Below are 25,389 nucleotides of genomic sequence, written 5' to 3'. Positions count from 1 at the left end.
TCATGGGCAGGGCTGGACCAGGCACTGGCGGCTGTAGGCAAAGGACCCGAGGTTGGGCCCCACACGGTCAAAGCATTTTAAAGACCTTGTATTAGAAAAATAAGCCAATTAAATAATACTGCTCCCCATAAAAGCAGACTTTTAATGGATTCCACGGTAGGGTTTACACTGTGGCAGTCCCGCAGCCATGGGCCCGGATGAGCCGTCTGCCGCCATGGGGAGAATTTAATCTTGCACGGCGTGGGCATAATTTTACAAGTTTTATGGCTGTTTTTACTCCTCCGAAGTGTTGCTATGTCATTGTGCACCAAGGGTAACCTGCGTGCATTTAACAGTTTACCTCCTTTTTGGTGGAAATGAAAAATGAAGTAATAAATTAAAGAAAAACACACCGTAGAATTTTCCCCCCTCTTCTTGGGGCAACCGTGGAGAAACAAAGAGCCAGTGTTTCTCTGTAGGACCTAATCAAATCCTAATGGCTTTTATGTACTGACATTTGCCTGCAGATACCCCTTCCCCGGGGAAGGCTCTGGGCATCCAGGGAGTGTCTGGAGCTGGCACTGCCGACCCCAGGAATACTTGGGGCAGTTCTGCCGGGCAAAGGCTAGCAAACTACAGCCCGAGGGCCAGGTCCAGCCCACGGCCTTATTTTGCTTGATTGGTAGGGAAAAAACTCAAAAGAATAAATATTTCCCCCCACATGAAAATTATATGAAACTGAGATTTCCCTGTCCATATGTGAAGTTTCATTGGCACTCAGCCATGCCGGTTTATTTCCATAGCGTTACTGGCTGCTTTCACACCCCACAGGCCCAGGTGAAGCGTTAACGCAGACATTCTGCCATGCAAAGCCTAAATATCGTCTGGCCCTTTACTGAAGAAGTTTGCTGACCCCAGCCCTAGGAAGTCAAGGACAGAAAAAAACATAGCCTCAAGTTTTGTGGAATTGATGATTTACTCTTAGGGTTTCTATGTGGCTCAAAGTGACAAGGCCAAGGAGGCCTACCTGGGAAGGGGCTAGAGACCTTCCAGAAGTAATCAGCTGCCTGTGCAGATGACTGTCCTCCCTTTTCCGACCTCAGCTGACTTCTGAGTAGAGGGCCCTGGGTTCAGTCCCTCCAAGGCCCAGTCTTTCGAGCTGCACCCAGCTCAGGCCTGGTAACTCCTTATCAGCCCACTTGATAGCTCATGAATAGAGAACCCCCCACCTTCCTCCCATGGGCCAAGCAACTTGTGCTATACATTGTTACATGTAAACCTAGTGTACAATGTAGAATAGCTTCAGAAATTTATAACCAACCCTGTTCAAGTCTGGCTATTTTCCAGGCATGGTTTTAAGAATTCTGCATAGAGGGCAGTGCCTGTGGCTCAGTGAGTAGGGCGCCGGCCCCATATCCTGGGGGTGGCAGGTTCAAACCTGGCCATGGCCAAACTGTAGCAATAACAACAAAAAAATAGCTGGGCATTGTAGTAGGTGCCTGTGGTCCCAGCTACTCAGGAGACTGAGGCAAGAGAATCACCTAAACCTAAGAGCTGACAGTTACTGTGAGCTATGATGCCACGGCACTCTACTGAGGGCGATAAACTGAGACTCTATCTCCAAAGTAAATAAATAAATAAATAAATAATTCTGCATAGAGAAGTAACTCATTTAATTCTCAAATCCAACCCAGGGAGTTAGATATCATTCCATTTTATGGATGGAATGCACAGAGAGGTTAGGTAATTTGCCTAAGGTCACACAGCTGGTATATGGTAGAGCTAGGATTCAAACCCAGGCTATCTGCTGCAGGGAATGTCCTGTTGTGTATGCCACAATGGAGCAGATCAATCCTTCAGGTTTATGAAAGGATCTGTTTTCTTTGTTCCATTCACGTACCTGTCACATTGGTTCATAAAATACTGCCTCCTTTTTGAGAAGAAAGACCTTGTTCATTCGTCCTCCCCCATCTTGCTCTCTTTTCCAACTTCCTTTCTTCCCTCTGCCCTGACCTTCCCTCCCCTCCCCTCCCCTCCCCTCCCATCCCTTCTTTCTCCCTTCTCTCCCAGCTTTCTTCCTTCCCTACTTCTTTCTCCATTTCCTCCTTCCCTGTCAATAAATGATTATCGAGCCCATGATTATGGGTTAGACACAGTGTGAGCGAGTGGCTGGGTGCAGTTAGGATGTTTTGTGAACAAGAAGAATGAAGAAGGAATCCATTTGAAACTAATGGTTCTTGGTGACCTCAATGCTGGTGCGTTGTGAGGAGTTCACTTAATTCCCCCTCTTAGGAGCTGCGTAAGTGCCATCTCCATCTGTCTAGAACCATAAACTCTCATCTTTTCTGCCTCCAACTGACATTTTCATTCAAAACCATGTAACTTCCTAGAGGCTTTGAGAAGGCTCTGACTCACATGTTGGGAGCAGGTCCCCAGGGAAGAACCTGCGCTGTTCCCCGAGACCAGGAATAAAAGGTCATTAATTGTGGAGGGAATTATCTGCAGGAAATAGATCACATTTGGTAGAACTTGTTCTTTTGGAAAAAACCTTTACATTGTTTTTTCTAAGTGGTTTCATTCCAATGAGTTTTAGGCGCCTACCCTGTTTTCTCAAGAACTTGCTGATTTTTAGGCTGATTTATCCCCTTCTGGGTGTGAAGATGCCGGGATGCTGGGAAGACGGACGGGCAGCTGTACCCCCAGAGAAGGGAACAGAATCAGAAATCTTTCTTTGCTAGAAGCTGATTTTCTCCCTTCCTTTCCTACCTGTTTCCTCTTCCCACCTCTGTGCCTTTTTCTTTGCCAGACAACAAACCTTCGTTGCTCATTTCTGATGAGTCTCTACTTTCTCTCCTCAGTCATGCGGCGGAATCCCTTCGGTGTGGACATCTGCTGCCGGAAGGGGTCCCGAAGCCCCCTGCAGGAGCTCTACAACCCCATCCAGGTAAGCCTCGGGGATGCTCTCAGCCACATCCATTTAACTTGTCGGGGGGAGGGGGAACTAAAAAACTATACAATTGTGTTCTTTGGGAATTTAAAACTTCTTCCCACTGCCTGGCCTTTTACCTCCAGTGGTTGCTTTCCTCATCAGCCTTTTTCTATGTAATGTATCCAAAATTCTAGCAAGAGATATTTAGAATTGGAGAAATACCTAGGTTTTTAGTGCTGGATTAAGCATTCAGGAGTTTGGACCCCAGAGATCCACGCCATCGTGGGTCCGCAATGCGCCTCTGAAATTAGAGAGCTGGCAGGACTGTGCAGTCTCCCCCTTGAGACCCCCAAAGGAGGCTCACAGTGGGTAAGCGCCCCCTACAGCTCCCGCATTGGATTATAAAAGCCCAAGGATGCCCAACACGCAACGGTTCACTATACCAGTTTGGCCAACTCCCAGTGTACGGAGACTTTTTGCTAAGTGACTATCAAGTAAACTTGACTCATTAGTTTAACAAGGGGGCAGGCGTGGCCTCTGTGCCATCAATTATAAACATAATTCCCCTTTGAGCAAAAAAAATACAAAAGTCCCAACTAAGAAAAGGTGTTCTCTTGGGAAAGTTAGGTACAAAGTTAGTTGGCCTGGTCACCGTGATGATGGCCTCAGGGCTGTGTGTGGGTCTTGACTTAGAGACTCTAAGGCTGGTTCTCTCGTAGGAACATTAATCAGCATCAGAGTCAGCAACTAGTGGCAATATCAATGTACCTTCGCTGCAGAAAGGGGGATAAAAAGGACTGCTTTGGCTCTAATCTCCAGGTTTTATTTTGCATCAGATTGTTAATTTTGTATTCCCGTGGCCCACGGGGCTGGGTGGAGGATGATAATGCATGGTGCTCACTGGTCCTGAATTCTTAGAACTCCTGCAAAGGGTGCAACTGAGAATTTTCTCATCCCACCTCCCTTCCGAGTCTCTCACCTGCACTCCCTTCTGCAGAAATGGACTGCTGAGTTTGGGCATGGTGGGTGGCCCAATCAGATTAACTCCTGTCCTGTCCTGATGTGTGACGAGGGTGTGAGGGGAGGCCAGATCAGCCTGGTGATTGCCACCAGGATATTGCCTGAGGCTTTCTGTACCGGCTTCTATGGTCACTCAGTGGGCAATTTGGGATTTGGGTTTCCTTTGGTGCCCAAACAGTCTGCTTATTATGGGTGAGTCTCCCGGCCTGTCCACACACCCTCCCCTCAGGGAGAGGCAGAACTGGGCTTTGACAAAGGATAGGATTTCTGGTAACCTATGTTGAAAACAACCCAAGCTCCTCCAATGCAAACCATTTCCATCTTTTTGTTGATATCCTCTGTTCTCAGATCACTTTCTTCTTCAAAACAGAACTGCTGAAGGGGCTGGTACAATTTTTTATGGGTAGCATATGGTGTCATGGGAAGAGCTATTTCTGAAGTAGCCGCCCCTCTGGACAGAAGGTTCATGGATGGTGTGTGTCCTGTCTAGTGTTGGCTCCCCAACATCTGACATAGGGCCTGGCCTGCTGGGCGTGCCCCCAAATACTTGCAATGAAAAGAATGAAAATCTGGGTTCATATTTCTATTTCCCCCATAACTAGTTATGCAACCTTGAGTGTATGATGACTCAGTCCCTCTTTAGGTGTCAGTTTTACCATCTAAAAAATCTCTCTGGAATGTTTGGAGGTTGGAATAATTCTGATGTGTCAGGGGCTCTATCAGTAGGATTTGTCATTTTTGTGGTCATGAGGGTGGCTTTAATATTAGAAGCCTTGTCTTCAGAGCCAGACCTGGATTCGAAGCCTGTTTCGTCATTTCCTAGCTATGTGAGTGTGGGCAGGTTACTTAACCCCTCTGACGATGCCTCCCCCCCTTTATCATCTGATGTGAACAATACCTGCCTTGCAGGGTCACATGTGGTGATGTGACTTGCTCGGTGCCTCCTGTGGAGTTTGCTCCTTTCTGGGTTCATTCCCTGGTTTACTCATTCAGTTCTTCATCTGCTATTATGAGTGCCTACTGCATGCAGCTGGCACTGGGCATGAAAGGGTGAAGCGGGTGTATGTGCCCAGCCTTCTGTGTCTGGTTATTCTTATCCCAGGGTTGACGGGAATGAGTTGGCTGGTGAGGGAGACCCTGCTTGGTCCATCTGGGAACCAATCAAAGGAGAGCTGACTCTCGTGGGTAGAAGCCATCTCGTCCTTCCGGTAGTGTTCTGAGCATTATCTGGCTAAGAGGCCTACTTAGCAGTAGCCTAGGACTCTCAGAGGCAGCGCTGGGAGGTATTCGTCAGGGTGGAGGCGGGTGAGTCACTGTCCTCCCTCCAGGATGTCTTGGACAAGTTGTCTGGCCCCTTAAGCCGGCAACCAGGGAAATGTCCATGCAGGAAGATCGCCCCATTTCCTCGGGATGTTGTCTCGGGATGTTTTTTCTTGGGCTGGCTTCCTTTACAAGCTGTAATTATGTTCCATTCCCACGCAAGTTCAGTAAGCGGCACTTTTCAGAGAAACTGTCTTGGTGAGCCTTTGGGCTGCAGTGGGCTGGGAGAGAAGCAAGTGAGTGCTCCTGTTGAGAGAGCGAGTGCTCCCGTTGAGAGAGTGAGTGCTCCCGTTGAGAGAGCAAGTGCTCCCGTTGAGTTTAGTTTTGTGTCCATGAGACATTTATAGACTTTATACCCAGTGGGGTTGGATTGCAATTTCTTACATTTCCCACCTGACCAAGTTGTTAAAGCCGCTGAGCCTGGGAGAATGGGATCACTGAGGTAAATGACAAACCCTCTACTCGCCAAAAACCAAACTGCTCCTGAGATGATGTTTGCTGTGCTTTTATATCGATTGGTTATTTGGGCTTGATATATGATGGTGAAAACAAGAATCGTTTATTTGATGATAAGAAACTAGTATTATGGCAAGAAGGAATCATCTTAGTTGCCATGTACCAGGACTGTAGGCCGGATACTACCTAGATGCTTCTAAACTTCTCATTTAATCCTTATGAGCCCCGAGCTAGGTATTACATCCCCGTTTCATGGATGAATGAGGCCAATGATTTTATAAATTTATCCAAGGTCATGGGCTAGTAAGAAACAGAGTAAGATTCAACCCCAGGACATGCTACGAATCCAGGAGTTTTTACCTCCCTGCTGGACTCACTGTCAATAGCAAAGTTCTCTGGGTGGGAATTACCCATCCCCCTCCTATATATATACATATATATATATGTCTAACCCAGATTTACACATTTATATTGGACAAAGGCTTAAACCTCCCCTAGGAAAACCGGCTATAATCTGATTTTAGTGTCCAGGATTTTCTTATTTTAGTTCGCTGCAAACCCCTAACCAGCTATTGCTTAAAAAAAGTTTGTAGTTGATATTCTTAGCAGAACTGCACCCCAGTGTCTTATAATTTTCCTGGTTCTCTGCTGTCTCCGTGGCCCCAAAATAAAACGTAATTGCTGATCAGATCAGCTGGCGTCAAGTCACTGAAAGTTCAGGAGTTGCCAACTGCATATTTGTGGGCCGGGCACATCTGTGGGCCGCCCAGATGCACGGGGCAGACCTGTGCTGTTGGCCATTAATAGGGCATCGTTTCCCCGAAGTGCCAGCGAGGGCGAGACGGCTTGTCCCTCTGCCTCGCCCACCTCCTCGTCCTCTCGTGGATTCCCTGAAATCCTCGCAGCGTCACTCATGCGGTTCAGCCCTGCCCTGCTTGCTTCTTTCTTTAGCATTCACATTTGCTCTGTGATTACCATGTTCCAAGGAGAGGGTTGCACAGAGCGTGCTGACCACGAGCGTGGAAGTGCTGAGTCTGGGACGTTTGCACAGTGCACAGCACATCCGGTGGTCTGCAAGTTCTCTTAGGTGTGTCTGAGGACCGGTCAGTGCTCAAGGATCTAGAGATACTCCGGGTGAACTGTTGGAGGAGGAAAAAAATCCATAAAGGAGAACAGAGACACTGAGAGTGACAGGATTTCTGAGCCCCCCACTGAAATCTCCATTGTTCTATGGCCCCTTATTGATCCAATGTTCAGTGTGCTCAAGTAAACTTCTCCATCAGGCAGACTCCAGGAGGAAGGAGTAAAGGGGAGAGAGAGAAGCCAGGTAGGAAGGAAAGTAGGAAAGGAGGCAGAAAGGAAGACAAGTGACTCTTTACGGTGTAACACACAACAGTGACTAATCCAAATACTTTCCACACAGACCTCTTTGAATCTTCACAGTAGCCCTAAGAGCAAGGTCTCCAGTGACCCCATTTTTCAGATAAGTTAACTGAGGCTCACAGGGTTAGGCAGTTTGCCAAGATCACACAGATCCTAAATGGTGGCCCCAGGACTGTGTGACTTGGCTGGATTGCAGGACAGGGAAAGGATGGTGCTTTATCTTTCTGAGGCAGAAAAAGATGATTCTCTTTCCCAGGGATGGAAGCTGAGCCCTGGGCTGTGCTCAGGACAAGTTGTAAAATTCCCAAAGGCTTATGGATTGGTGTGGAATGCACGGTAGGTGTCCAGTCAAGAATTGTAGATCTGTTTTTCATTTATTTTGGGAATCGCCCACAGAACTCTGCTGTGAGATAGCTCAGTGTGGTGAAATTTGGAAGTAGGGGGAGGGATCACTGATTCATTTGAATGTTTTAGATGGGTAAAAGCTTGTAGTGGTCCAGAGGGGGGTAGGGAGAACTCTCCCAGCTCCAACATAAACAGCCCTTTCAGCCATCTTTGCCAAAATTTGTTCCGTCTATAGACATTACAGAATAAACAGGTAAGGGCATGGAGGAAAGAGGCACCTCGGTCATGTAATGTGATAAATGGTGTGTGATAGAAGCTTTTTGCAAAGTTATGAGAGAATCGAGAGTGTGTAATTAACCCTTGGAGGTGCAGTGCACGTGGAGCCTTTAGAGAGGAGGCGGGATTTGAGTCAAGCCTCTGAAGATACATCGACTTCCCAGAGTAGAGAAGAGGGAACAGCATCGAGGGGGAGGGAATAGCAAGGGTGAATTCCAGCTGGGACAATCCTCAGCACATTCAGAGAACCATGAGGGGTTTGTGGCTATGGTGGGGGTGATGCTGGGGGCTGGTTGGAGAGGGGCCAAAAGAGGCAAGGTGGTAATAGGAGAGTTTAGTCTATACCCGCTGGCAGGGTTAGTGGTTACTGGGGGCTCACAGAAAAGTGTATGCCTCTTATGAGCCAACTTCTGCTTCTGACTCAGCCCTCTGTTAACTTGGGGGCTCCTCCAAGCCAGATATTGTCCCCTCCTTGACCTCAGCATCGCCATCTACGAAATGAAGATTCTGGACTAGATTGCTGGTTTCAAGTTTGGCTGCACTTCACGATGACCCAGGGAGCTTTTGAAAAATGACCAATGCCCAGGCCTCACCCCCAGAAATTCTGATGTTATTGGTCTTGGATTAGGCCAGGGTATCTATGTTTTTCAAAGCTCCCAAGGTGAGCAGCCAGGGTTTGGGAGCACTCTGTTGGAGGGTCTTTAAGGGCCCTTCTGGTTCTAAAGATATTTAATTCTTAGGTTCTAATTTAACCCATCATGAGAAAAGCGACTCAAAGCATGAAGGCCCTGTGTCAGTTTTTTGCACTGGGATACAGAGGTAGGTTTTTTTCCCTGATCAGCTCATTTGAAAGTTTATAGGTAGGTCTGATGCCTTGAGTGTGGGAGACTCAGCATTCTGTGGACAAATGCAGGCTGAGCCCAGCTGGGTGCGGTGGCTCCTGCCTATAATTCTAGCACTCTGGGAGGCCAAGGTGTGTGGATTGCTGGAGCTCAGGAGTTGGGAGACCAGCCTGAGCAAGAGCAAGACCCCCCCCACCCCACCCCCCCACCCCCCGCCGACTCTACTACAAATAGAAGGAAAAAAACAAACTAAAACTAGCTGGGCATAGTGCTACTCAGGAGGCTGAGGCAAGAGGATTGACTGAACCCAAGAGTTGAGGTTGCTGTGAACTATGATGACACCAGGGAGACAGTGAGACTCTGTCTAAAAAAAAAAGAAGGTGAGCCCCCAGGCAACGTTTTGAAAGGAGCCTTGTAAAGGGACACTTGAGCCACTGTCTTCTGGAGCTAGTAAGAAGGAGACCCTGGGCTTGTTTGAGGCCAGGTATCAGTTACAGTCCTACAAATAAGCGTGGAAGGGAAAAAGCTTTCTGCCTTTTGAGCTGCTGTTCAGGAAGAATGACACTGAGCGGTCGCGGACACTGGGGAACGCATGGAAGAGCAGATGTTGTACGGTCCCCAACTCTGGTCAATTAATCCCTTCATTACCAACCACCTGGTAAGTGACGAGTCCGTCTAATTATCTTCTTTGACCCCAACAGCTGTCTACCAGCCTAAGCGGGATTAATTGATTTGGTTATAGACTGGCTCCTTATGCAAAGATATTACTTACTGCCAGCCTAGCAGCTGGCTGGCAAAGATGAAATATTACATGAACCTGATTTTACACACAGCACTTGGGAGAATGCTTCATTATTAATTGCAAATTACAATAGACCAGCAAGGCCCATTGCAAAAAACCAGACACAGTGGGCTGACTGTTTCACTGTGGCCACTGGCTCCATTATTCTTAAACTTACAAAGCTGCTCTGGTCAGATTTCCAACTCAGCCAGGAGAGATGGGGATACCAGTATAGACACGATTTGAGTCAGAGGACTGGAGGCAGGAAGGAACTGGGGAATCCTGACCCGGCTGTGCGACCTGCGGCAATCACTTGCCCTTCCCAAGCCTTAGTTTCCTTCTCTATTAAAAAAACAAAACAAAACAAAACAAAAAACCAGCATGATGCAAGTCTCCCAGGTTTGTGAAATCTGACATCCTTTAGGACAGTGCCAAGGTCAGAGTTGGTGTTAATCAGTAGCCACCAATTGTCTGGGGGGAGTTAGGTAACCGGGGAGTTTTCTGTGGGGGTCTGGGCCCTAGCTGTGCCCCTGTCCTGCATGCTAAGACATTCTACAGATGCACATTTGGAATTTTGTTGAATAATAATAAGATAGATGATTTCCTCTTGCCTGGAAGCTACTAGTTGTATTCATTGTGAGTACTTCCTAACCATTTTGATTTATGTTATATGTCTAGCAGACTATTACATAGTTGATTAGTACACTTGATGTATGCCTGTGTGTGTGTGTGTGTGTGTGTAGCGTGTATGTCCCCCCAACCCAGAGCCTAGAAAATGTGCAGGGACGCAGTGGCTCACGCCTGTAATCCCAGCACTCTGGGAGGCCAAGGTGGGTGGATCGCCTGAGCTTAGGAGTTGGACACTGAGCAAGAGTGAGACCCTGTCTCTAAAAATAGGCAGGCATTGTGGCAGGTGCCTGTAGTGCCAGATAATTGGGAGGCTGAGTCAAGAGGATGGCTTGAACCCAAGAGTTTGAGGTTGCTGTGTCAGTCTGTATGACTATAATCTGACGTATTTCAACTGGAGAAGGTTATTTGAGTGACAAAATGACCTCGGTGATTTCACATGGTAACACAGCTGTCCAATCTGCCATTTCCAGAGAGTTATTTCCTGAATTACCCTCAATTATAAGAGGCCTCTACCTAATTTGATTTTTCTGTACACGACACAACTCAAAAAGCTTCTCGGACAATTGGATTTCAACCTTGTCACAATGGCTGGAGCTGAAACAAAGCCTTGGCTTTTTCTCAAGCTCTGTGGAAGGGAGATACTAGCAGGGACATCCCGGTGGAGTCTGCACATCACCCCACCTCCATGCTAGTCACTGTGGCTAAAGGGCTAAACCTTTCTGAGTGCTGGGGACCTGGTTTGTAAAATAGGGGTAAATGCCAATGGTTCAGTTATTAAGGATTAAATTAGAAATTTTTTTTTTTTGAGACGGAGCCTCAAGCTATCCCCCTGGGTAGAGTGCCATGGCATCACGCTCACAGCAACCTCCAACTCCTAGGCTCAAGCGAGTCTCCTGCCTCAGCCTCCCAAGTAGCTGGGACTACAGGCACCCACCACAATGCCTGGCCATTTTTTGGTTGCAGCCATCATTGTTGTTTGGCGGGCCCGGGCTGGGGATACGAACCCGCCACCTTAGGTGTATATGGGTGGCGCCTTAGCCGCTTGAGCCACAGGCGCTGAGCCTAAATTAGAAAATTTTATAGAGATCCTGGCTCATGGCAAGCTCCCAATCAATGCTGATTATTATTATTATTTTTTTCACTTAGAAGAAGCCTCTTCCAGGAAGCTCACCCTGATTTCCCACCCCTCCAAGCTCAGGTGAAATGTCCTTTTAGAACACTGCTGCCCACTAGCAATACAGTGTGAGTGATGTATGTTGTTGGAAATTCTCTGGTAGCCACATTTTGAAAAATAAAAACAAAGCAGATGAAATTAATTCTAATAATATATTTTATTTCACCCAGTGTATCTAAAGTATGATCATTTCTACATGTAATTAAACAATTATGAAGCTATTTTACATTTTTGTTTTCGTACAAAGTCTTTGTAGTCTGGTGTGTATTTGACACCTAGGGCTCATCTCAGCTGGGACTGGCTGTCGCTTCAGCACACAACAGTCTTGTGCAGCCTGTGACTGCTGTATGGAACAGTGTAGGTGTAGAAAACGCCCCTTTCCCCACCTTCCTGCATTTGAGATGCTGTCCCACTCCTTTGAAATGATTTCTCTGGGCTTTGAGCCCATTGAGGGCAGTGGCTATATCTTTTTTATCTTGGGGTGCCGGTGGCTACTGTGGCCATTCCTAATAAAGGTGCTTAGTAGCTATTTGGCCAATGAATGAAGCTACTTGGCCCTTTGCCTCCTTGAGTTCAGCAGGTGGCAGTGATGTGGGCTTCACTCCCCAGAGATCCAGAGGTGGCTGGTTTCCTGGGGCCTGGTGATGAATATGGCAACTTTGTTCTCCGAGTCCATCTCCACTCCTGGCAGATGCCTGATGTTTTCTGAGAGTGTAAGTGCGAACACTGTGGAAGGCTGACACTCGGAAACACACCTGTCATTTACATCTCAGCCTTGGTCTCCTAAGACCTTGGGGAGACTCATAGGTGATGAGTGTGAGGAGGCTGGAGAGAGGAGCAGAAGACGGGACTCTTGGAAGAACTGGGGAAAGTGAATCGCAGGACTGAGGAAGGAGCAGGGACACGCCCAGCCCATCCTCCGTCCTCCTCCATCCCTGGCATGTGGCACAGGGAGGCATTCTGTAAATACACACTGAAGAGATGGAGCTGAGATTCCCTCCCAGGCTCCCGCTCTGCCTCTCTTAGTGTTTCCGACCATGTCAGTCTGCTGAGGCTGCTGTAACAGAGCACCGCAGACGGGGCGGCTCTTACTGCAGGACCCTGTTGTCTCACAGTTCCGGAGGCTGGAACTTAGAGATCAGGGCTGGTTCCCTCTGTGGGCCATGGGGAGAACCTGTCCAGGCTTGTCCCCTAGTTCAGGGGGATCTCTGGTCATCTGTGGGTGTTCCTTGGCCGTGGGAGCATCAGTGTGACAGCTGCCTTTATCTTCACATGGTGTTCTTCCTGCGAGGGTGTCTGTTTCTCTACCAAATTTCACCTTTTTATAAGGACACCAGTCACATAGGATTAGAGGGCTCCCTACTTTAGCGTGACCTCATCTTAACTCATCTCAACGAATTACATCTACAGCACCCCTATTTCTTTTTGTTTTTTTTGAGACAGAGCCTCAAGCTGTTGTGCTGGGTAGAGCGCTGTGGCATCACAGCTCACAGCAACCTCCAGCTCCTGGGCTCAAGCAATTCTCCTGCCTCTGCCTCCCAGGTAGCTGGGACTACAGGTGCCCACCACAATGCCCGGCTATTTTTTTGGTTGCAGCTGTCATCATAGTTTGGCAGGCCCCAGCTGGATTTGGGTGTATATGGCTGGCGCCTTAGCCGCTTGAGCCACAAGTGCCGAGCCTAGTGCCCCTATTTCTAAATAAGGCCACATGCTAAGGTACTAGGGTTAGGACTTGAACACCTGAATTTGAGGTAGGGGGGACACAATTTAACATATGTCCGCTGTGTGGATAATACTCTGGTCAATATTGGGGCTTTCAAAATAAAGAAATTCCTTCATTACCCAAAAGTCAAAAGATAGTATTGGTGAGGGTGTGGAGAAGAGGGAACCCTTGTACACTGTTGGTGGCAATGTAAATTGGTACAGCCACTATGGAAAACAGTATGGAGGGTCCTCAAAAAATTACAACTGGAACTACTTACTGTATGATCCAGACAATCTGGCTCTGGTTATACACCCAAAGGGGAAGAAAGCAGTATCGCAAAGAGATACCTGCCCTCTCATCGCAGTGTTGTCCGTGACAGCCAAGATATGGAATCAACCTAGATGTCCATCAGCAGGTGAAAGGATAAAGAAAATGGGGGATATATAGATAGATAAATATCTATATGTAGATATACCTATATCTATCTCTCTATAAATATATATGATGTTATTTTGCCTTAAAAAAAAGAAGGAAATCCTACCCTTTGTGACAGCATGGATGAACCTGGGGAACATTATACCAGTTGAAATAAGCCAGACACGGAAAGACGCATACCTCATGATCTCATTTGTATGTGGCGTCCAAAGAGGTCAAACTCAAAGCAGCAGAGAATGGAGTGGAGGTTCCCACCTATGGGGGAGGCAGCGGTGTGTTGGCCAAAGTTTCATTTAGAAAGAGTAAGCTCTGATGGAGACAGCATGGTGGCTCCAGTGGATAATAATGTGACATATGCCTGAATCTGCTAGGAAAGTAGATCTTCATGTTATCATCGTGATAACTCAGTGATGAGCAGGGTGTGTTAATTAATTTGATTGTGGTCTTCATTCCACCACAGACACATAGATCACAAACCATCATGTTGTACGCCATAAATAGATACAATTTTTAGTTGTCAATTAAACCTCAGTAAAGTGGGGAAGAAAAGATTTACAGGTCTATTAGTTTATGCTCTAACAGGGGAGTCAGGCCAGCTAAGCAACTGTTATAAAATGGTGTCTTACAGGAGTGTGGTGCATGGAAGACATGTTGGAGGCGTGTAGCGAGGTGGACCGCGTGTGTACCCGCATGTGTATGTAGGGATATAGCCCTCATCATTCCGACTGAGCTAAGGCACAGGAGAGGTGGCACTCAGAGGAACAGCAGGCCCCCACTCTGGGGCACAGTAAGATCTGGCCCAGGGGAGAGGAGGCACTGACTGTTGAGGGACCGCAGCCTCGTCCCTCTTGGGCAGGCATTCCCCATTCATGCCCCTCTGGGTAGGACAGGGCTGCAAAGGATGTGTGAAAACCAAGTTCCATCCCAGTTCCCGACTTCTAGAAAAGTCCACAGCTCCAGCATCTCCCACTGATCTTCTGCTGTTCGACGTCTACGTTACCATGTTGGCAGACACAGACAGGAAGGAGCTGCCCCCAGCCTCAGCAGGTGTCAGGCAGCCCTGGAAGGGACCTGGCCGTCCTGGAACATGCTTCGCAGGTGTGATGCCCAGGCAGGCTCTGGTGCTGCCTAAAGTGGCCTGATGTGACGTGTCCTTCTCTTCATCTTAAACCAGGCACTTAAAGCCACAAAATGGCCAATGTGCAGGCCTGACAGTCATTTTTAGTATTGGAGAAATGGCTCTGGCCATCTGTTCTGTCTCCAGCGTGTCTCTTACAGAACCCCACAGATATATCCACAGATAGAACCGACACACTGCCAACGCAGAGCTGGGCTTCTGAGAACTCGGCGGGTTCAGTGCTGGCGTGGAGTCTGTCCTCACGTCCTGTCCCAGTGTTTAGAAAAGAGTCTTGAAAGAGGAAAGTCTGAGGCCACATAGCTGAGATGTAGTCAAGAGTGTAGGTTCTCGGACCAGCCCACGCCACCACTTGCCAGCTGTGTGCCACAGGGGAGCTTCTTACCTTCTCCATGCCTTGGAAACATGAGAAAATAATAAGAGCACCTACCTCATTGTGTTCTTAGAAATGCGTAGAAAGGAGTCTGGCACTGCCGTGAGGACTGTTTGCTATTATTGTCATTGGGGCACAAAGGCAGGAGGAGCGAAGGGCCCCTGGGAGCGGATGAGCAGAGACTGAGATGGTTGGTGACAGAGCTCATATAGCATCCATCTGCTGAAAGGCAATGCCAGCTTTTAGAGGAGGGGTTCTCATCCTTGGCTGCATTTCAGAAGCAAAAAGGAAATGTTAATAAGATCCTCATCCCCAGGCCACACCTTCATCAGTATGTTTTGCAAAGCTCTCAGGTGATGCCGGTGTGCAAACTGCTGGTCTGGGTTTCCACCACTCACTGTCAGGGCCAGCAGCAGGCATGGCCCAGGAGCTTACTGGAAATGCAGAGCCTCAGCCCCGGACACCCCAGACTGCCAAGTGGAACCTGCATCTTCACAGGGTCCCAGATGGTCTGTGCAGGCATCCATGGAGGGGGCTCCTCAGATATAGCCTGGTCCGCTCCTAGAAGCAGCAGCCAGCGGTGTATTAGATGACAGGGGCAAGTGGAACCCAGCCTCTGTGGATGGCTGAGAGGGGCACATGGGGAGAGTGTGGCACGCTTCTGCTTCTCAAGCCCTGGGAGATGAAAGCTATGTTTACATGGAATGCTCGTCAGTAGCAGGGAGCCTCTCTGGTTCTCTGGATGCAGGAAATAGTCATATATTTAGTATGAGATTCGACACAGGGAGGAGAGAGACTTGGTATTAATTGGGCGCCCTGGAAGCACAGCCCACAGTAATACCTCTGAAAGGCAGCCTCATCCTTCCTTGGTGCAGTGTCCAGGATAAAGGGGATTTGAGGGGTTAAAGGACAGGGTCCCTTGGGCAGACACAGCTGTCTTCATGAACTGGACTGTTCCTGACTTTTGTCGAGAAACAAAAAGAAGGAGCCCAAAGTGGGCCTTCTGCCCCCCTTCACTCTAGCCTTCACGCTCAGAAGATACTTTCAGGTGTTGTTCTGTCCTCCCATCCCTCCTGCACCGCCCCAAATGGCCTGGCATAGCAGATCTTGAACAATGCAATTAATGGGAAGAGAACGGAACTTGGTGCCCTAAGTCCTGAGTTCTAATTCTGACTCTTCTGTTTGCCAGCGGTGGAATCTTAGACAAATAACTCAACTTCTTGGGACTTTGGTTTCCCCATCTGGGAAGTGGGAATAACTTATTTAACGTCAGCTAATGAGGCCACAAAGTATGATGGTGAAAACTGAGGGAATCTCAGAGTCAGGCTGCCTCGGCTCACATCTGTACTTAATTGGCAGAGCAACTTTGGGTTTGTTTCCTTATTTCTCTGTGCCTCAGTTTCCTCATCTGTAAAATGGGGATAATAGCAATATAGTAGCTCTCTGGATTATTGTGAGAATTAAATGAGTTGATTTGTATAAAGTACCTAGAATAGTGGCTGACAGTATGTAGATAGGTCAGTTTCTTTGTTTGTTTTCCTTTTTGATGTCATCTTTAAAATCTCTCACTAGTCTTCCTCCCCCACCAAAAAAAAATTGTAATCACAATTTGGTGTTAGTAACTGCCCCTTAAGAGAAGTTGCTTTTGCTACAGAACGTTTAGGCTCCTCACATTCAATTAACCTCTTACTGCTTTTCAAATGCATCATTCCCCATTTAACAGATAAAGAAACTGAGGCACAGTTGTTGGCATTCAGGGCCACCAAACCCAGTTGGGGAATTACAGAGCCATGATCCAGTCCTGCTCTGGACTCTGCTCTTTGCTCCTGGGGCCAGGCTAGGCCACCTCCTCCAGCTGAGTTAGGGTAGAGATTTGTTGATTAAAGGAGTGACCTGAACTCCTTTGATGTTTAATTCATTGGTCTTTACATGGAGTTGAAATTCCCTTCTTCTCCAGTGGTTTCTGGAAGGAGGACACAGCTTATAAATGAGCTGACTCCATGCCAGCCTTCGGGTAGATGGTCAGCTGGAATTGAACACGGTGAAGACCACCCACAGCAGCTCCAGGCACAGCTGGTGGAGGCTCCTGAAGACCCCTGTATCCCAGTGGTCAGGAACCAGCGAAATGGGAGCAAACATGGTGGGGTGTGTGTCCCCCGCGCCCTGTGCCAGCCATTGCTGTCACCTCCCTGGCACGTTGACCTTTCTTGAAACTCACTCAGACCCCTCGTAAGTCTGACAAGCATCCTTGATGTGTTTACTCAGGCCAGAGCCTGTGCCTGAGACGGGGAAGGTTCAGGAAAGTACTTCTGTGGGTTTGGAACATTCTTTTATTTACACACACACACATGAATGTTAGGAGGCTGCTTTTAGGTGCTCCCTTTTTGAGTTCCTTCCTGCCAGGGCACAGTAACCATGTGTAATCTTCTCAATTCATTCTTCTTGTCAGGAGGGGCCTATTTTTAATCACGCCACTGGATTTTGTTTCACACTCTATGAAGACACTGATTGGGTGCCATCTTTCTTCCACTTGCTGGGGCCCCAACCAAGAATTAGCGTTCAAACAGGAATCAGGACAATTCTGGGTCTTTTCCCCTATTAATGAGAAGCCCAAAGCCAAAAAAGCAAGCTCAGACAGGCATCTGAGAAAGGCCGGGTGGGGGGTCTTATGTGGGGACTGTCCATTTCAGACAGGATTGCCTACATTGATCTGTGAAACCCTGGTCCACAGACTGCCTGCAGTAGCTGGTTGAAGGAATTACAGGAAAGGGTTAACTCATTTCGCAAACCCATTCATCACTAAAGGTAATGAACTAAATTTGCTCTGAGTGGGTGGTTTTTGTAGATGGAACATTCTGATTTCTCCTTTTCAAGTGCAACCCAAAAGTTCATTAACAAGGAGCAACTTGTAATCTTTGCAAAGGGACAAATTTGAATGAGAGAGAGAAAGCCTCTCCCTTAGCTAATAAGCTGCTCCCAGCCAACCACAAAGCATAGCAGCTCTATAATTCCACAGTTGTCATTCCCAAAGAACCTTTGTTCCAGGTCTGATGGGTCCTGTTGAAAATTTTATTGCATTTTGTAGGAAAATAGCATGCTAGAGTGACATTTGGAAATTAAGAGCCTTGAAGACTGTCTGAGACTGGTCCCTCAATGGTATTTTGTCACCACCCAGTCTGACTCACAAATGGTGCCCCCCACTCTCCGGTCTTGCTAGATTGGGGTTTTTCTCATCCGTAGAACTCTTCATCTCAGTTTGGAATCTCAGCTCTCGGTAGATTCTCCTTCATCTTCCAGGATAAATTAGCTGGTGTCGGAAAAGAAGTGTGACTTCTTTAAGGAATTCACAGGTACTAAGGGAGTTCAGAGGCAGCTGACATCCAATTATTCACGGTGCTGAGGGAAAGGGATTGAATGAGAAACAGAAATCTGCAAGTAATCTCCAGCCCTCATGCTAATCAATAGTCTGCTCATCCAAGGTGCCTGTAGCTGTACCAGCAATGGGCTGATTCATCGCTGCCTTCAAAACTGAGATCCTCAGAGATTGGCACAGTAAAATTAATTTGCCAACCCTCTTCTTAATGAGAAGCATAAACTTTCAGGAGCTGAAATCCTCTATTGATTAATTTATTCTTATTACTCATCTAGAGTGAAGTGTTTTTCTTGAACAGGTGGCAAAAAGAGCTTATTTTATTGGCTGGTTTGTTCCATGTTTGTCTTATCAGAGAACAGTAGTAAAATTGTGATTTGTTTTTTGCCAAAACAAAAATATTTGGGGTTGGGGCCTAGATAATCTTGAAAGGAAAACCAGGAGCTAGGACAAGGTGAGCTCATTACAATTGATAATTGAGTCTCCTCCTCCAGGATATTACAGTGTAACTAATCAGGAAGACATGATAAGGATCTTGTTAAGATAAGGCTTTGCCAAAAGCAGCCTGTGGCAAATTGCTGCCATTCATTATTACCGAGTGAGGGAAGGGTGCAGTCTTTCTTGGGCCTGAGAAACGCTGCTGTCTTTATCATTGGTTAGTTGTGCAAATTTAATTTGCTAAATATCGTTGCCCAAATCCAGTCCAAACCTCAAAAGGCAGTTTTGTGCTGATCTCAAGCTTTATTCCTGGAGAGTCTCAAGGACCACAGCTGCCAGTTTGTGGGGGGCTCCTTAATCAAAGCCTAGGCAGAAGATCTGTTTGGGGAATAAAAATTAAAGCAGTCTCAAAGGTGACCATATGTGGCACAGACTGCTAAACCCAGGTAAGGAGATGCACACATCCCTTCTTCCTCTCTGGTGCCTTCTGCAGCCTTGCCCTTGACCTAGGGTCATTCACAACCCAAGGTCTACAGTTACTGGCCTTCCAAAGCCAGGTGAATATGCTACACATATGTGAAAAAAGGGACCTTGCAGAAGTGATTAAATTAAGAGTTTTAAGTTGGGAAGATTAGCCTCGATTATTTGGGTTGAGCCAGCATAATCATAAGTGATCAGAGAGAAACTATAGTGTCAGAGCCTGAGAAGGAGATGTGAGAACGGAAGCAGAAACTGGAGTGATGTGAGGAAGCGGCCACAAGCCAAGGAATGTAAGTGGCCTCTAAATGCTGGATAAGGTACAGAATGGATTTTCCCTTAGAGCAGTGGTTCTCAACCTTTCTAATGCCTCCTAATGCTGTGACACTTAAATACAGTTCCTCATGTTGTGGTGAACCCCAACCATAAAATTATTTTTGTTGCGACTTCATAACTGTAATTTTGCTACTGTTATGAATGCTAATGTAAATATCTGATATGCAGGATGTATTTTCAGCATTACAAGGGGTTGTGATCCACAGGTTGAAAACTGCTGCCTTAGAGCCTCCAAAAGGAATGCCAGCCAGCTATCACCTGGACTTTAGGACTTGTGACTTCTAGAACTGTAAGAGCATAAATTTGTGCTGTCTTTAGGCCCTGAGTTTGTGGTGATTTGTTATAGCAGCAATGTAAAACTAATACACACACACACCTTTTTAGTTAGAACTTTCCTCGTCCCTGACCAGGGTCCGAGGGAGGCCTGGTAGATGATGTTGGGGCTGTGGCATGAGGCCACCTGTCCAGCAGCAGCAAGGTGAGTCTGGGGAATGGGAACTCTAAGGATGGTGGTGGTTACTGCCTTCCTCACAGTTGTTTTAAGAATCAGGTGAGGTGCTGTGAAGATACCTAAGTCAGCAACCCTGGGTACCCCAACTGGCTCATGGTGGCTCGCATACTGGTAGGGAACAGGCCAGAATCTTTATATATATTTCTAAGAACTCCTTGACAGTCACACACACCACCTGCAACTGACATCAGATCGCAATCTGGTGCATGGGTTCCTATAAGCAGGAGGTATTAATACTGCCACTGTATTTACTCAATACATTTTTAAAAAAAGACCGAATAAATATTTGGAATTGATGGTGTTTTACTTGTCAATATTTTCCTTCACGATTATATAACACAGTGTTCTCAAAGTACTATCACGTGGGCTGGCTTCTTGGAAACTTACAGTTCTCTGCAGATCAGCAAGGTAGGTATTGTCTTCCCATTTTATAGATAGATGTAAAGAGAAGGAAACTCAGAGATAAAAAATAACACACCAGAGGGAAGCTCTTAATAGATGACAGATGACGTTAACCTTGGCCGTGTAGACTAGAGAGGGGCATAGCGCATGCTGGTCAGAGCAGACGACCCTGCTGGTCAGTTGCTGAGTGACCTCGGGCAGGTTACTTGACTTCCCTGTGCCTCAGTTTCCTCATCTGCCAACATAAGGATAACAGTAGTGCCTTCCTTATAGGTTTGTTGTAGAGCACAGTGGAACTGTGCTAGGCACATGGTCAGGGAGTGAATTGTCCATCAGCAGTCACCACAACCATAGCAAAGGGTCAGTTGACTGTCAGGTCAGTGTTCTGCCTATAATTGCCATAGACTAAGAGCCTGCCCAAAGCCATCGTGCTCTTCTGGAGCATTCTAAAGTGCTAAACTGAGTCAGTGCCTTCATCTCTAGACCAGGAGTAGCGGACCTTTTCTACAGAAGTCCAACTAGTACTTACTCTGGGTCTCTGTTGCAGCTACACAGCTCTGCCCTTGAGAGTGAAAGCAGCCAAAGAGAACATAGGAATGGCTGGGCAAGGTCAGATATGGTCCCCAGGCTTTAGACAAGGCTGAGAGCCAGAGGTCCTGGCTTTACCACAATGCAAGAATGTTCTTGAGCAAGTCAGGCCCCTTGACTCCAAAATTGGGACTAGTGTCCGGGCATGGTGGCTCACACCTGTAATCCTAGCACTCTGAGAGGCCGAGGCAGGTGGATTCCTTGAGCTTAGGAGTTTGAGACCGGCCTGAGCAAGAGTGAGACCCCCATCTCTACTAAAAATAGAAAAATTAGCCGAGTGTAGTGGCACGGACCTGTAGTCGCAGCTACTCGGGAAGTTGAGGCAAGAAAATCTCTTGAGCCCAGGGGTTTGAGATTGCTGTGAGCTATGATATCATGACACTCTACCTAGGGTAACAGAGTGAGACTGCCCCCTCCCCACAAAAAATGCATAGGATTAGCCTCTCTCAAGAGCTGATGAGACAATGAGACCTGTTTGTAAACTATAGAGTACTGTGCCTGTCTTGGCTATTGGTATTTTATTGCTGATGTACAAGTCATGGTCCAGGCCACCTGACGAGGATGAAGCAGGCACATGCACTTGGTGTAAAGTGCTGGGCTCTGGCTGGCCATCTCTGCTGCCTGCAGTTGCATTATGAAATCAGGAAGGGGTAAGTTAATTTCAGTTTCTTCCATCTTGTTTTGGGATATGAGAAAGGCCTCCGAAAGCTTCCCTTTACTGTCATGAGGTGTTCCTTAAGCAGCAACATCTTCGGCGTACCCTGAGTTGATGCTCATTCTGAACGTGGCCAGTGAGCAGGACGACCATGATGAGTAGGGGCTCCTGAGAAACACAGAGCTCATTCTCCATGTCTCAGGCTGCAGGAGTGAAACCTACAGCCTTTATCAGGGGAAGACGGGTGGAAAATGAGTTGCTGAGCTCAGTCACAGAAGGGCTGGTGAACAGAAGCGTTGTGCTGAGCAATTATGCATCTCATTAAGATGCTCTCCATTGTGGCCTCGATACTAGGGAAATTGTCAGCAATTATGTGCAAACTTCAATTTTGAGGTTTGAAAAGGGGACAGTGCATACTTGGCAGAGGACAAAGAAGGTGTTAAATGATTGTTTCAAACGACTGGTGTTAAATGGACTGGTGTTAAATGGTCCTCGCAGTAAGGAAGACAGGGATGGAAGGGGCAGTCGCCACAGGTCACTAAGCACGAAAAGTGTGTGGTCAAAAGATTGTTTATAGGCCACGTAGACGGGACATTTTGTACCCTTACTAGGCCTTCTTGGAATCAGAGCGATTTGCTCTGTAAGGAGTTGTAAGCACGGTGCTCGGGACATGTTTTGAATGAGTGAGTGAATGAATGAATGAATGGTTGGTGCAGGCCACATGTTTATCAAATGGGTGAATGAAGGAGGGAATGGATGAACAAGATAATATGCCAGGAATCACATAAAACAATGAATAATCACACCCCCCTTGTATGGCCAGTGTGAGAATTAGGAGGGATAATGCATCTAACACTTATTAGCTCTGAGTTGGATGCTAGCAGGCACTCAATTTTAGCTAATATTGCTATTCCATTTCCCCAGGTACATAAATGAGCTTGGACTGCCTTAACGAGATACCACAGCTTGGGTGGCTTAAACAACAGACATTTGTTTACTTGAATTCCAGGGGCTGGAAGTTCAAGGTCACGGTGCCAGGAGGGTTGGTTTCTGGGGAGCCTCTCTTTTGAGTTTGCAGATGGCCACTTCTCTGTGTCCTCATATGGCCTTTCCTCGGTATACTCTGGTGTCTCTTCTTCTCCGTATAAGGACACCAGTCCTGTGGGGTTAGGGACCCTTCATTACCTCCTTAAAGGCCTTACCTCCAAATACAGGTACACCAGAGGGGAAGAGCTTCAGCATGGGAATTTTGAGAGGCACAATTCAGTCCATAATACCAGGTAAAGAATCAGACTTTGCTTTTGTGGTTACCGGGTCTGACCTTTGTGACTAAGCCGCTACTTAAAATCTTTGAAACCACTAGACTAGCATTTTCCAACCTTTTTTAATCTCACGGGGCACTTGAACCTGTACTTAAACTCCCTGGGCACACTTAAATCATGTTGATCAAAAAAAAAAAAAAAAAGTGAAAAGAATAGACTTGCTGTGCTGTGAACTTCTTTTGAAAATAATTCAATTAATAATCTTTAAAAACTTTTGCGGCACCTCTAAGATCCTCTCATGGTACACCAGTGTGCCACAGCACACCGGTTGAGAAATCATTGTACTAGAATATTCTTTTAATTTGGAATGAGAAAATAGAGATGCCCCAATGTTCTGGAAAATTTGATGGACTTCCAGCAATATATGCCCTTTTTGTGTGTTGGTGCCCGAGTTGCTCCTCAAAGCAAAATACCTGAACTGTCATCCCAAGGGTTCCAACAAACAACTGGCCTGGGGACTGAAATTGACCAGGTGAACACCTGACTCTGTGTCAGAGAGGAGCCCAGCGGTATCTCATGTATATTTCAATCTTCTTTTTCATCTCCACATCGGCCTAGAAGACGGTAAAAGCTCATTAATTTGGATCCTGCCAATCTAGAATGTGCAATATTCCCTCCAAGATCACCGTGAAAAAGAAATTTGTGAAGCAAATTAATAGTGCGAAGGTAATTAGAAAAGACGAGTCTCGTAGTGCTGGGAGGTATCTGGGGATGAGCCAGCCCTTTCTCTTGGTGGCTTGTTTCTTTTCAGGTGACGAAACCGAGGCCCAGTGAGGTTCTGTGACTCCTCCAAACCCACACGCTGGGACCGTTTGACCTCCTTGAGGACACCAGCCCGATACATGGAGTCTTACTTGTTTGTGAAAGACACAGGCTCTTTCTTAGCTGCAGGATCCTTCAACTGTGTGGACTTCAAGTAGTAAAAGTACATTTTTGAAGAAATATTCTGCGTTTCAGGTTTCCCACTAATTATGACTGGCCTTCTCCCAAGTTAGTTTGAGCTATTTTGGTGAGGGTTTTATAGTGATTTGATCAGAAAAGCTTTTTTTCAAACCTCATAAAACCTCCTGTACAATTCCTTCTGACCAGCATTCCCTCTTATAATTATGTCATTAACAACTTCTTTTTTAAAAGACCAAGAACTTTTGTCTATTCACGTTAACCTTAAAAGCACCATTCACTGAACCCCTGAGCAATACTTTATAGGATCGGGGCAGAGAAAACAAAATGACATGTGTGAAAGGGTTCTGTGCATTCGGGGGACAGATAGACAAATGCTTTATGTTTTTCTGAATTGCCACCCCTGGCTTGGGTAGCCCCCAAAAGATGGTCAAAATATCTTTGTGGATGCAAACACAATGCTTCTTGGAGGACTCCCCAGGAAATGGCCTGTTTTTCCATGTGACTTGTTTTTTAATAGACTTTATTTGTTTTTTAAAGAGCAGTTTTAGGTTCACAGCAAAACTGAGCAGAAGGCAGAGATTTCCCATACCCCCTGCCCCCACGCATGCACGGGTCTCCCATTATCAGCACCTCCCACCAGATGGGCACATTTGTTACAATTGATGAACCTACACTGAATGTCATTGTCACCCGGAGTCCACAGTTTACATTAGGTTCCCTCCTGGTGTTGCACAGCCTATGGGTTTGGACAAACATAGAGTGATGTGTACCCACTATTATAGTGTCTATGAAATAGCATAGTTCCACTGCCCTAAAAATCCCCTGTGCTTCACCCATTCTAACCCCTGGCACCCACCGATCTTTTTACTGTCTCCGCAGTTTTGCCCCTTTCCAGAATTTGTGTTTCGCATAGCTGGGACCTACCCCAATGTAGGCTTTTCCGATTGGCTCCTTTACGTCATAATGTGCCTTTAAATTGTCTCCATGCCTTTTCATGGCTTGAACGCTCATTTCTTTTTTCGGGCTAAATAATAGGCCCTTGTCTGGATGTACCACAGTTTGTTTACTCATTTACCTACCGAAGGGCATCTTAGTCATTTCTAATTGTGGGAATTACGAGCAAAGCTGACAGACACATCAGTGTGTGGGTTTTTGTGTGGACCTGTTATCAGCTTCTCTGGATAAATACCAAAGATACAGCTGCTGGATCATATGGGAGAACTATACTGATTTAAAAAAAAAAAAGAATGAGGAACCAATTTATTAATTTAAATCAAACTGTAACTGTTACATGGACTGGAACTTCTCATCAGCAGATCGGTTCATCCTCTCTGCTGAGTCAGACCTGTCGGGGTCCAGGCTGTGATCAACAAGTTATTTAATGAGCCCAGGCTGAGAGTACCAGTGGGGTGGAAAAAATGACTAAGTGTTCCTTAGCCTTGGCACCCGAGGAATTCCCCTGTGCCCCACAGCCATGGCCGACAGGAATGAAGCACCCCACGTATCCGTCTCTCCTTTTGAGTATTTAATGCGTCTTCACCTTCAGGATTATGGAAGCTTTGGGCTTATTCCCAAAATGTCTCCTCGGCATAGAGTCGGTTGTT

The 25,389-nt window shown here is 46.7% G+C and overlaps 1 protein-coding gene across 2 annotated transcripts in view; it reads left to right on the top strand.

Moving 5' to 3' along the window:
• CHST11 (carbohydrate sulfotransferase 11) overlaps positions 1-25,389 on the top strand; it is a 261,979-nt gene that overhangs the window by 119,213 nt on the left and 117,377 nt on the right. For both annotated transcript variants that reach the window (XM_012814188.2, XM_003783289.3), the window contains one exon: positions 2,838-2,923. In XM_012814188.2, coding sequence (XP_012669642.1) covers positions 2,838-2,923 — 86 coding nt within the window. The remainder of the gene's footprint in view (positions 1-2,837; positions 2,924-25,389) is intronic.

The sequence above is a fragment of the Otolemur garnettii genome, unplaced genomic scaffold (assembly GCF_000181295.1).
Source record: "Otolemur garnettii isolate 467f Iridium unplaced genomic scaffold, OtoGar3 scaffold00007, whole genome shotgun sequence".
NCBI classification, from domain to species: Eukaryota; Metazoa; Chordata; class Mammalia; order Primates; family Galagidae; genus Otolemur; species Otolemur garnettii.
This window is presented reverse-complemented; position numbering and strand designations above follow the sequence as displayed.